Here is a 14,356-nt window from a genome sequence, read left to right on the forward strand (position 1 = left end):
GAGCCAATAATACGCAGATATGAGGCCATGTCCCTGGAAATTCCCTCATTTTTTTTTTTCTTATTTCCTTAGGGGAACAAGTTTTGAATGTATCTTACAGCACACCGATGAATAATGTAAATCTATTTTCAGTACCGGCATGATAATTTTCAAGCAAATGCCATTCTAGTTTTTCGTTATTAGCTGTCTTCTGTTGTTATCAATGTTTTCTCGTTCATACTTAATTTCATTGGAGTCAGATGTAGGCGTTTTAGTTTTTAATTTGAGGCTACAATCTTCTACGCACAACCATTATCTGGCTTTCACACTTGTTGGCTCCGTCAACTCTCAACCAAATTATCACCTTTCAAACTAATCTAGCCCTCGGTGTAAGCGGCGATACCCCTATGTTCCCCCTTCCATACCAATCTGTCACCACAGACAAATCCACCGATTTGAGTCGAACGGCAGTTGTACAGTTCTCATTTCCCAAAGATCAACTTCGCAGAGGATGTAACATTTGTTTTCCATATATTCATGAACGAAACTCTTTGTATACCTTAGGGCGCAAATTTTAATCGTTGGCGGCGCGAACTGCGAACCTTGGATCAGAATCAGATGCTAGCGTCAGTAGTCAGAACAGGAATTGTGACATACTTATGTGTGATAAGTTCCGCTGTAAGGCGAACTGATTTGCGTTTAGGGAGGTTGTGATGTTAACAATTGCCGATATAACCTACTAGATAAAAAAAATGCAGGTAGAAACAGAGAATAAAGCCATAGCGTTGTTGCCACAGGTTAATGAAGAATTGTTACGTGAAGCTGAGGATATATTCAGAAAGCACGGTGATTGTAAGTCATTGTTTGATCAGCATATCATGTACATGTTTACAGCATAATGCTCGTAACGAATGCTACTTGACATTTGTATGGTCACACACTAACCAGTTACTCGTATTACAGTATTTAATATTGCATCAACCCCAGAAATCATGTACCTGTACTGATTGCTGCAGCTGACACGTAGGCACACAAACAGTACAAGCAATATGTATACAAACGATTTGCATGTGTTTTGGGCAGAAACGGAGTACCGCCATTATGATATATGAGACACAACTGTCAGTACGAAAACCCGTCTTTGAAATCAGCAGTTATGTTTGTTTAAAATTTGCTTACTGGCGAGTAAAACTGTCTGTCGAAATAGAGCCAGATGTAGCGCAGTTGTACGTTACAAGGTGTACAGATATAATTTTGCGAATGTCCACGTTGAACCTGCTGAGACGATGGGGCAATTTTATGAACATTAACCATATACGATGGCAGCTAAAATAAGTAGAAAGAAGTTCAGCAAACTATATAGACACACAATAGTGTCAAAGTTTGAGGAATAACTTGAGGACCAGGCCTTTTTTAGAATATCTGATATGAGGTTCCCCTCCCTGTAAACTACCTCAACTTGTTTAGAGATTTCATAAAAATGCATATGGAAGATAGACTGTGCCATATGGGACTGTGCACTCATTTATCAAGAAAACACCCCAAAAATTTGCCGAAAATAAATTATTCTTCATTAAGATAATCACCCTGTTAAGAATAATTAATAAAGTACGCCAGCTCAGAGCTGAATTACAGTCTTTGAACAGCACTGCAGTATGTGTTAGAGAGCACTAGCATAGAGGCACTGAAATACAGCATATATAGTGGTATCGTCATGTGAATGAGGAAGTTGCTGTACATACAACTAATGTAACCTTAAAGTGCCCTCAGCAGTTATTATTTATTGTAATGTGTTATTAGCAGAGGGTTTCAGCTGGTATTGGCATCAGTAATATAAATGTATAACCCCAAATTTCTGCTTTCTGAATTGGTTTATTACTAAAGTGCATTCAGTGGTGTAACAAAGTTATTTACATAAACAAAGGATCTTACATACCTTGTGCAGCAGATGGCAACCAACTTCACTGGTGCACCTAAAAAGCTACAAATGTGGCCAAAGTAATATTTGTACAATTGTTCCTAGTACATGTCATAGAATGTGATGTTTGTACAAATGTGTATCAGTGGACATTGGTGAACTACCACAGACTCCAGATCAGTAACAGACTGATTCCATACCCACAGGTGTGACAGTGAACTCTATAAATGAACTGTAATAATTTTAAAATGTCCCATATTAAAGGTTCCTCTTTCAATATATATCATTTAAAAGGAAATTGATTACATTACTAAGTATTAATATAATTTTCTTTTGGCAATTGATGGAAACGTATATTATTAAACAAAAATCACATGTCACAGGTGTGACAAAATTCAGAAGTGCAGTGTAGCACATTGACCATTACAGGGAAAAATCTGTGCATTGAATGATTATATGTAAACAAATTAATAACTGTGTAATACTAAAAACTTACTGCATTAGCCATGAAAATATCAGAAAGAAATTTACATTATTTTCAAAGTAATAATGTAATTTCTGTTGTCATGGGTGTGACATAATTATGTCACGGGTGTAACATCTACAAATTTCTCTCAATGTTTCAGAGAATTAAAGGATGTTAATGGATTCATTACATTTTTTGCAGTACAAAAAATAACATGTGGTGTTGGTGTTAAATTAATAAAAAAATGCATTTGTTTAATAGACACTAACAGACAGCTCATATTCAACTGAAACACTCTGTTAGCTCAACATAATACACAATATGGAGAATGAAGCATTGTCATGTTCAAATAAATAAAAGAATGAATACTCAACTAGCTAACTAAAGAAATATACACAGAAATAAATGCTTAAATAGTTTCATGAAAGCAATAAAAAAAAACTCCATTTCCTTTCATTTGAATTGCTGGACGACTCAAAATTTTAACAACAGACTTTTGTAAACAAACAATTGAAATGTCATTTTCATTAGCACAAAAGAGTTTGTTTTCTTACTCACATGGTTTTAAAAGCATGACCTTGATTCATCGGCCACACACGCTGATTGGCAAACACCAACAAAATTCTGTCCATTTCCCCTCTCACTCTGTAGCTTGATGACCAAAAAGGTTCCAGCTTTAATTTCCTTAGTTGGATTTATGGTTACCTGTACTTCATTTTCTGATGTTGCTTGGTTATCTTGAACGTTAGACACTTCATAATCTGAATAAACCTCAGAAAATTTCAGCTGTTTCTTAGATTTAGGGATCTCTCGAAAGATTTCATATCTTGTCATTTCACTGTCAGATGTTTCTGCAGCTAAAATATGGTGACTGTCATAGTTTCGAAAATAATGGTTAGAAAGCACTTTAAATGACATCTTCCCAAAATCTTGACTGCCGCTCCTTTTTCTTGTCTACATCACTGCTTGAAACGCAGCGAACATGAACTTTGTTCAATTTACCGCTCACATAATCTGAAAATTCCTTTGCATTATTCACCACCACTGTCCGACTTCTGATTCCTCTCCAAACAGTTCTCTTCACTGTTCCCCCTATCCCATCAACAGCCCCTTTGCCGTGTGAAGTGGCAAAGAAGTTCCACTCAATTTCAACTCCCAAACAGGATTTGGTACAGCAGAGGCAGGACAATGTAAATTTATTTTTAAACTGTGCAGTGCAGTTGTCCGAAAACACATGAACTTTTTGTAAATTTCGATTCTGCTGTTTTAGATGTGATATAATTTTTTCAAGAAAGGACCAAACTGCAAATGTCATGTGAAAGATAATCTCTTGCAATTGCATAGGAAGAAATAGTCTTTAGACTATCCCATGCACAACACATGAATAATATTGCTTGTTTATGGCTCCAGTGTGCAGCCTGAATTTCATCTTGTGACATTAAAGAAAAGTTCTCGGCGAAGTCAACTTGCATGGCAACATCATTCTTTGCAAGCTCTTTCTTACAAGATTCAAAATATTTGGCTTGTTTTTCTCTTATCCAGAAATGCTTTTTAAATGTTGACCTCTGGTCCTCTAACTCTTCAGTGGCTGCTTTTAGTGTTGATGTATTTTCCACCAACTTTGGCATATCATCATAGTCCTTCCACTGCTTCCAGGATAGAATTTTATCTTAATTTTCACCAGTCAACCGCGATGACAGGTCATGTTTGCACTTTCTGCATTTTCGTATCATACAATCCTCATTTTCTACATCACAAGTAATTTTCTGAAGCAACTCTTTAGTAGAAATAGGAAAATCTGGAACCACATGTGAAATGCTCCGTTAGAAATGTGAAATTTGTATGATATTTGCACACACACACACACACACACACACACACACACACAAACACATTGAGGTGTTTCTGAAACCGGTAGTACATGACTTGGCCTTAGTTCATAAAATGTTGACTTTCCTAATGGAGTATCATGGTTTGAATTCTTAAATTCCTCTTAGGCCTCACAGTCATAATCATATACCGCTTCTGAACATGTTCTCGTTTTCCACTTCTACAGCCTTTAACAGATTTTACATTGTGAATACCAGGAGTATCGACTAACATCATCTTGGCAAAAATACTCAACTACTTTTCTTTTTTCAATTGGCAAACTTCTTGACCCTTTTGAGAATATCTTAACATTTCTTTTAAAGCCAGTAAGATCCAGTTCCTTTATCAGTTTTCTGACAACAGCAGTCTGTTTCCTTGGTCTGTTTGGAAGTGATTTTTTTTGCCTTATGTACAGCTTTGCCTAATGCCTGGGAACATTTGTAAAATCCTAATTCACTGGTATGGTTTGTTTCTGCCATATTTTTACATTTCCTTTCTCTACACAACATATGTCTTGTTTTATCATTCTCTCTCTTTTTTAGTAGACTGCGTTGGTTCATCAGCAGTTGCTCTCTGTTCTTCATTCTTCTCATTTTGTCCCTTTCTCTCTCCTTTAAGTGTTCATCTTTCAGTGGATCTTCCTTCATTTTATCCCGCTGTTTTCTCATTCTTTCTGTTGAAGAAGTCATCATCTGGGAATGGAAGATACATTATTTACATTTATTTGTAATGTCAATAGACCTGTATTTATTTGAAATCTCACCAGTATAAGATTTCACATGAACAGAAACAGCTCGTTTTAAAATTTATATACTGGTATTTCATTATGCTGGAATACCTTTAAAAATGTGTGCATATTGTCACACCTGTGACAACATTTTTGGATAAAATAAAGTTATTTCCAAAACTTAATAGGTTTAGAAGTTAATATATTTTCATAACCTCACTCTCCTAGAATATTAAAAATTTTGAAGTATTTGTTCAAACAAGAAGAAAACTGTATATCCTTTTTTGTCACGGGTGTGACAGTAATCCCTGTCACTTTCAAAAAGAGAAAAAAATTAAAAGAAGGCTTACCAGAAAAAAAATTCAGTGCAGGATATAAAGGAAATCTTTTGTTAAACAGTAAGGTGCTTATTGTTGCATCATCGTTTCACAGACAGCATATCAGTTCAACCAATATAATGAAGTTTTTTTGGTGTTTATGGAGTATAGTCAACTACAATCTTTGGGATGACAATTCATTACTAAATATCTTGAATACAATAAAAATGAGTTTCAAATCATTAAATTTGATATTTTGTCAGTGTATTACCATGCCTAAATCTTTACTATACTGATTTTCAAAAAATGACCACTTGGCTCATTTCATGCGGAATGAGCCAACATCCAAATAAATTTTGTTACATAAATGTGACTGGGGTTACAAGAGGGTTAAAATGTGGGGGATTGTGGATTTACATCAGAAGGGACACACATTGTATATCTGGAGATCTGATCACAATGGGTTTAGATAAATATTTTAAATTGGCAGCCACTGAACTAGCAAAGTTAGACATCAATAAAAAGTTAATCGTTCTGTGTGTGTACTCTTAATGTAGTAGTAAGGTAGGCATTTTCCTCAAGAAATTGTAGAGTCTCAGCCCAAAAACTATCGTATAACATGTGGAATATGAATACAAACACAGGTACTCAGAAGGAAATCTATACTGCTATATGAAGGCAAGTTGTATTTTAACATTGTTACCAAAAATCTGAAAATTCTTGACATTTTTATGCAAATTCTTACACAATACTCTATTAAACATTGTAAATATCTCAAAGCTCTTGACAGATTTTTTCAGATTGTACAGTTTACTCTAATAAACTTCCAGACAGGCATTAACCACAGATTTTTTAGTATATGTCGTATATAAATATACATGTAATACATAAAGGTGAAACATTGTCAGTAAAAAACCCAGAAAACTTCTTGACTGGATTATTTCTCATTTTTATATGATACTCAAACTTTTGGATGGTCATAAGCTACATAAATATACAGGGTATACATAAAGTCTGTAAACACTTTCAATTATTTATTGCACAAGAACTAAACATTGTACAGATGTCATACTTACTGCATTTTGAAGAGAAAGTCTAAAAGTTGTTTTTTTTTTTTTTTTTTACAAACATTCGACATGTGAACCATGAGTGACCTGGCAGACGTCAATATGGTAATCGAATTCTTGCCATACCTGTCCCAGCATGGCATCGTCGACTGTGGCAGTCACTTCCGTATTCTCTCCTGGAGCTCTGCTACGTCATGTGGTAGAGACGGTACATACACCAGATCTTTAATGTGTCCCCACAGAAAAGAGTCACACAGAGTGAGATCTGGTGATCTGGGAGGCCATTTCATGAAACAGCTGTCTCCTTCTGTAGCATGGACGATCCATTGATGATGCTGCTGCTCTGTGTTCAGGTACCCACAAACTTCCCAATGAAAATGGGGTGGAGCCCCATCCTGCTGAAAGATGAACAGAGAGTCCATGTACATTTGAGTCATCAGCCATTGCTGCAACATGTCAAAGTAGGAATATCCAGTGACAGTGTTCTCGACAAGGAAAATGGCCCCTACAGATTTCAACATGACGAGGCACAAAAAACATTTACCTTTGGGGAATCGCACTCAAATTCAATGCAGTGGTGTGGATGCTTTGTACCCCAGATTCGACAATTATGCCTGTTCACTTTCCCATTAGTGTGAAAAGTGGCTTCATCGCTAAAAATTAAGCGATCAAGAATGCCATCCCCGTACTTATTCAATTGTTGCAACTGCGAACAAAACTCAAAACGCTTGTCTATGTCGTCATCATTGAGCCTCTATCACAGGACTTTCCACACAGTCATTGGAGCTATTTTGAGTTCACGGGATGCACGCCATACTGATTTCTTTGGACGCCTTGCGAATGTCTCTCATACGCACTCCACATTCACTTCACTCACACTAGGACATCTGCTTCTCTTTGCCGGGCACAAGCAACCTGTCGTAATGAATTTGTTGTGCCAATGATAAATGGCCTTCCTTGTTGGTGGCTTTTTACCGTACTTGGTTCTAAACATCCGGTGAACAGCCGTAGCACACTTCTTTTTGTTGAACTCCAACACACAGAAAGCTCGCCCCACACCATGTTTGCGACTAGCACTGACTATCGGCAAATTGCCAAACTATGCTGTGGTGGTATACATGAAAAAAAAACTTTCAGGGTGTCTCTTCAAAATGACATATGTATATCTGTACAATGTTTGTTTCTTGTGCAATAAATAATTGAAACTGTTCCCGGACTTTATGTACACCCTGTATATGTAATACATAAAGGGGGAACATTGTTAGGAAATAATGTTGAAAACTTCTTGATCAGTTTATTTCAAAATTTGCACAAGGCTGTAATAAACATTTGGACAGACATTGGCTGTATATTTTTAAATGTATGCAATATGTAAATACATCTTTAGTATATAAAGGGGAAATATTAGCAAAACTTGGAAAGTCATTGACTGTTTTACTTCGTATTATTCCACGATACTCTAATAAACATTCAGACGGGCATAGGCTGTATGTGTTTTTAAACAACAATGTACAGATTTTGTGCTCAAATCAGTTGCAAGAAAGAAAATGCTGTTCTGTGGGATATTAGGGCATTTAAACCTTTGGATATATTGTTTCTTCCATATCTATTCTCCCTCCTTATATATAATCTTAAACAGAAATTTTATGTACAGCAGTGTGCTGTTTTGTTTTCTATGTCACAGTCACTTTTAAGACAAAAGAAGAATTTCGTATTTATGGCAAATTTTCTTATGATTAGAATACTACTATGGAATCTTAATCATCCAAAACTTTGCAGTCCCACATGTTCACATATTAAAACTGTGAGAAATACTGATATTGAAGCCTCATAGGCCCAGCAGCTGGAGAGATCTCTCCTGTGCTCCTTGTATTAATGACCCCAACAATGTCAAGGTCAGAGAGAGGGGGAAGAGGAGATACAGAGAGTGTGGAAGGAAATTGATATTTTTAACACTTCTGGTCTAGCACTGATAGCAAACATCACTACTAAGGTTTCAAAAAGGTCATCAGTCTTGGACCTAGTTCTCTCAGGTATTATCGAGGAAAATTTTTAAGTGTTATAAAAAGATTATGGCCCCTCTCATCAATACCATCAGGTAATAAAGTTAAAGACAGGTTTGGTAAAACCCAAAAAATTGCAGGCCTACAAAATGATCTTCTCTTGATGTAAAATACGTAACTTTTCTAGGGAATTATGCAAATTAAACATGAGAAGAAATGTTTAACAAAAACAGTGTGGATGCTGTGTTATCTAAATTCAGAACATTATTTAAATTAATTTCTGAGCTTACATTTCCAAAAGTAGCCACTTCAGCAGCAGCGGAAACTAGATGGATAAATTCAGGTATTTGAAAGTCCTCACAGACACTTAAATTTCTCATTTTTTTACAAAAGCACTACATGATCCACAGCCCCTAGACCGCTATCACAGGTATGAAAAGATGTGCAGTGGGGTAGCGCTAGCTGTGAAAAACAAAAAATATGTGCTGGAGAAAAGAAAAGCAAAGTAGTATGCATAAACTTGAAACTGGAAAAGATGGACACAAGGATGACATCGTATAAAGTAAAGCTGGAAGTAAAGTAATAGAAAATCCACAGGAATTGGCAAATTTTTTAAATGATTATTTTTGTGGTATTTTTGATAAACTGCAACAAAATCTTCCGAAAACACTTGTAGGACCCACAACGAATTAAACAACAAGCACAATGATGATGAGTTCCTCAACAAAACTTGAAGTCAGGAAAAAATACAGAAATTTAAGAATAAGTAAGCAAGCCTAGATGAGATTCCAGTGTCAGTTCTGAAGGTGTGCATAGACAGTGCACAAACCCCATTAACAGACAAAATAAATGAGTCTAGTTCAGGTGTATTTCCAGAGTACCTAAATCATGTACTAGTTGTGTCCTTACTACAGAAACATAATGCCAATAGTGTAGTAAACTGCAAGCCAGTTCTAGTATTGTCTATGTTCTCAAAAATAAATGAATTAATCATAAAAGATAAACTAATGAGTTATCTGAATAAAAACAACCTTCTTTACAAAGTAAAGTTTGTTTTCTGTAGTTGAAGTACAATATCGACAGTTACAGAATTCACAAAAGTGGTACATAAAGCTCTCAACTATGGCTTTGTTACAGGCATATTCTTTGATTTGTCATAAACTTTGACACTGTTGGCCATAAAATACTGCTGAACAAACTAGGAACATTAAGAGGAATAGCAAACAAGTTGCTCCAGTCTTACCTGGTGAATGGGGGTGCAAAAGATTGAGTGAGTTCACATAACTGCTGATGGATAAATTTTTAGTAAAATAATTGTCATGCAAGAAACATATGAACATAGTGCCCTCAAGGTAATGTATTGGGTCATATTCTGTTATTAATATAATTATATTAATGACTTTCCAGGCAGAATAAGGCAGGGAGAAAAAGTTCTCTTTGCTGATACCAACATCATAGTCACTAAAAACGCCAGAACTCCCAACGGAAAAGGCGAATAAAACCCTCAGGGATGTTTACAATTGGGCAGTATCTAGGCTAATAAATTTACATTGAGCATAAATTAAACTAAAAAATGCTTTTCAGCATAAAGAGGGAAAACAACTGTCACATTAAGCTTAGATGGCAAGCCTCTAGAATGTATAACAAATGCATTTGAAGGTTTTAGTAATTAGCATTGATTGTCAGTTAACATGAAAGGAAGACACAAAGATACTGGCAAAAAGAATGTCGTCAGCACTATATGCTCTTAGAGTTCTATCATAAGCGGGTAACTCTTTCTGTGGACACTCACCTCTAAACTGTTGGATTATTTTTTGATATTAAAGGCATAAAACATGACACACTTGTCATACTGCAGAAAAGACCTAATAATAGTAACTAAAACTAGTGATAGGCTCATTATAAACAACTATCTAAAAAAGAACTAGGCATCCTTATTGTGCCAAATGAGTACATCAACAAATATATTTTGCATATCAGGAAAAACGTTTGTAAGAATTTCACCAATAGTTCTCAATTTTACTCATGGAACAACACCTGGGTTGGACTTGGATTTACTAAGGAAAAACAAACTAAAATCTCAAAGCAGCATTTTCTGTCAAGGAATAACATTGTATAGAAAGCGTACATAGTAAAGATTACTTAGCCAACTCAGAGTAGTGGTTAATAATGAGGAGGACAACAGCAACATCCTGTAACATTATTACACATGACCACAATGTAAAGTTTGTTGCAAGAAAATCGTGTGCCAGGGTCTATAGTGTATAATACTAATGTCTTGTCATTTTCATGAGCTCAACATCTCACTAATTGTGGGTGGACGTTGACTCAGTTTTCTAGATGGACTGAAAGAAGGAAATAGAAATGTGCATGGAACATTGTAGCATATTTGTGATCCTGGAGTCATTTCTCTGGGCCAACTCATTGGAGTCGAAGGGGTATAGCAGGGACATGTGTGTGATCGTGAACTCCACAGTGTGCAGTAATAGTGTAGAAAGATGCAAAAACAGCAAAACTATTTTTATATTGCAATTTATCTTGTGGAAATTGTGTATGAACAAAAGAACATTATACTAGAGGGGCAACCAAAAGAGGCAGTGCAGTTGTTAAAACATGATCTGAACATTCTGAAGGATGGAGTTCACTCTTTTTGGCTATCTTGATGTAGGTTTACCTGATTCATTTCAGATAACACTGGGATGGTTTCGTCAGAAAAGCCGCAGTCTGTCACTTATTCTCGTAAAAACGTACATATTGTGTGTGTCTGTATATTTGAGTGTTTTATTTTCATTATGGGGACTAAATTCTGTATAATGATAAGATAATCCCTGGATGAATAAATAAACAAAAATTCAGCTTTGAAAAGAAATATGCAAAAAAAAATTTGTCTCAACTTTAGGAGTTGATTAGGTGCTGTGTAGATGTTTATCCAGGACAGTTCATGGTGGGAGGGACTATCCATGGTGTATAGTCCAATGTAACACAAAACTTAGGGCTAGAGAGAGAGAGAGAATCTCCGTTCAGAATTTTATTGAAAGACCTTTTACAGATTTGGTTATTCCTGGCAGGCCCAGTTTATATGTCAGACTATGACTCAAACCTCGGATCTTTGTCTGCCTGTAGTCCCAGGCTTTACGTAGTTTTAATCTCCCAGGAAGTTTCAAATTGGTGCACACTCCACTGCAAAGAGAAAGTTCATTCAGGAAATCAGTCTCAAAACCCAAAGAAAGAACAACCAAATGTAACAGCTGAAATTCAAACCAAAGATGTCCAAACACAAGGACGAAACAGGTGCTGAAATTAAGGATACCAAAGAACTTTAACTTCATTGTTGTATGTTCCTTTACAAAGCAAGATCCAGTATTAATTTCCTGGCTTGTCTTACACCACTGCAAATATGAGTTGTACTATATTAGTATCAGTATCACTGACTAACAGCTGAAATCTTTAAAAATAAAGTAGGCCCAGATCCTGATGGGATCATTATTAGATTCTATACAGAATTAGCAGCTCTTTTAACCATAGTGTGCTGCATCATTTTCCATGAGCCATTCTGCATGCACCCATTGTGCTGCCGAAACACTTTGTCCCGTATGAGCAGCAATTTCCCGAATGAATGCATCATCACATTCTCTCATGCCAATAATGCACCCTCTTTCAAACTCACTGATTTGAGGGTACAGTTTGCGTGTATGTTTGCAAAGCATGATGCACATCTGCTTCGAGTCACACCAATCCATTACCTTCAGTTTATAGCGACAATGAGAGCTGCAGACAAATATTACTGGTAAGTGGTGTTGCGCCACAATATTGACGTTGACCTTGAACATGTGGGCCGACATGTTTCAGATGCTAATCGTTTCAACAGAACATACTAATACACATGTCCTGTGAATATGAACGTCCTATCTCTAGTCATTCAAGGTGTTCTGTTTTTTCTGAACATGAGTGCACTATCATATGGGATATCAAATGAAATTTGACTTGTTTGAGTGTTTCTTGTTAAGGATGCAGTACTTTTTCTTTGATGGAGAGTTACTGATAGATGTAGAAACTACTACAGATATGCCATGGTGCAGTGTTCATTTATATTAATGACCTGATTTGTTTGAAACTCATAAATCTTATACTGTGTAATCACAAAGATATGGAGCTGATGACAAAATGTTAAATGCTTTTTCACATGTTACATTTACAACAGAAGCATTAAGCAATTGCACCAGTAACCTAACATTTTTCAGAAGCAGCTAAATACTAAAGTATACATGAAAATTCAGCACACATACTGTGCAAACTACAGTAGTGGCCGAAGATACAGAAATCACAAGACTGTGTCTATTTCAATATACAAAATTATAGAAAATAAATGGTAATACCTTAATAGATTATGTTACATATGAATGCAAGCATAGAAAGTAATTATAAGCACTGTTGACAACTGTGTACATGATATTTTTAGGATTTAAAAAAAAAAATTAAAGTTTCATTAATGCAAGTTTTCCTTCAGGTGCTCCTTGACAGTCTAAAAAGTATGTTTCATTAATAAACCCGTAATTTTCTTTCTGAAGGTATTCCTTTTATTTCTAAATGATTGAGGCAGCTTGTTGAAAAGTAGGCTGCCCATTACCTGAATGTAACCATTTGTATGGATATCAAATAGAATGATCTTAAAGACTCGATCATAGGTAAAGCAGGAGGCAAACTTTGGTTCATTGGTAGGATGCTGGGAAAATGCAAGTAGTTTACAAAAGCAAATTCTTAAACACTTATGCAACCGATCCCAGAATATTGCTCAAGTGTGTTGTCCAATACTGAACAGGAATAATGGGGTGTATTGAAGATAAAGAAGGGATTAAATTAACTTAAGATAGTGGCCCCACTACTCATCAAAGAGCAATTGAAGCAAAAATAAATTTGAAAAATAATTCTGGTAAAAAGAGTCTATGTAAGAGAAACAAAAAGCAAGGCTCACACACACAAATCTAAAAGGATTGCTAAGTCTCTAGCTTCTAGAATTATCAAAAATTCTTACACAGAAAGGGGAAAAGGTAAGATTTAAGAGAAAAAGGTCATTCTACACGCTGAATCAAGGAACATAACATCCCCCCCCCCCCCCCAGAGGCTCGCAGTTCTTTCACGAGTTTGTGCGAAGCACACATTGGGCCCCACGCTATTGCGACCAATTCTTCCTTCCCTGGCTGCATTTCCTTCACTCTGCCCTCCTCCCCGTGGGTCTGGGGATTAGAATAGGCCCGAGGTATTCCTGCCTGTCGTACAAGGCAACTAAAAGCAGTTTCACACATTTAGGCCTTTATGTGATGGTCCCCTGTAGGGTCCGACCTCCATTCTTCAAAATTTTCCTGAAGAGCGAGCCAATTGGGGAAGGGTGCCTTACAAGGTACATCGTGTCCATCGTGCATTGAGATCTTTAGCCCACTTTCCTCGCCGTCGCATTGCAGTCCTGCCCATTCTCCACCTCTTGAGCATGGACACCTTCCTGGATGCGTTTTCCACCATGCATTATGCAGTTACATGCATCGACGATGACCATGGACTTCTTTGCATCTGATATCCAGCACGGTAGCCAGTCTGTTGTAGTGTGGCCGCCATGTACCCTGTTGGTTGTAGTCCCCTGACCACACAGGGATCACTCTGCTGATGCCTGCACTGTTAACTCCCCACACATGCCAAGGGGTACATGCCCATCCCCCCTGGGGCATCGGGACTCCTGGCAATGGCCATCCTGCCAGGTGGCCTTTGCTGCGGCTGGGTGGCGCCCATGGGGAGGGCCCCTGGTCGGAGTGGGTGGCATCAGGGCAGATGACACGCGATGAAGCATAGTCCATCATCTCTTGCTGGCGGTGAAACACCAGCAGTCTCTTAAGTGATCACGAGCTCAATTCAACGCACAGCAGTACGACCCCAAATTGTTCCCCTCCCTGGCCACACCATGGGAGGAATGTCAGGCTAAGGATGGCAGCGGATCTTATTTGCCCCGGTACCTTGTATG

General features: G+C 37.0%; 1 protein-coding gene across 2 annotated transcripts in view; it reads left to right on the forward strand.

Annotated features, from left to right (window-relative positions):
* Positions 1–556: 556 nt before the first annotated feature.
* LOC126419309 (zinc finger SWIM domain-containing protein 7-like) overlaps positions 557–14,356 on the forward strand; it is a 59,245-nt gene continuing 45,445 nt past the window's right edge. For both annotated transcript variants that reach the window (XM_050086484.1, XM_050086485.1), the window contains exon 1: positions 557–831. In XM_050086484.1, coding sequence (XP_049942441.1) covers positions 732–831 — 100 coding nt within the window. In that variant the 5' untranslated portion in view covers positions 557–731. The remainder of the gene's footprint in view (positions 832–14,356) is intronic.

This window comes from Schistocerca serialis, chromosome 9, assembly GCF_023864345.2.
Source record: "Schistocerca serialis cubense isolate TAMUIC-IGC-003099 chromosome 9, iqSchSeri2.2, whole genome shotgun sequence".
Classification (NCBI taxonomy): domain Eukaryota; kingdom Metazoa; phylum Arthropoda; class Insecta; order Orthoptera; family Acrididae; genus Schistocerca; species Schistocerca serialis.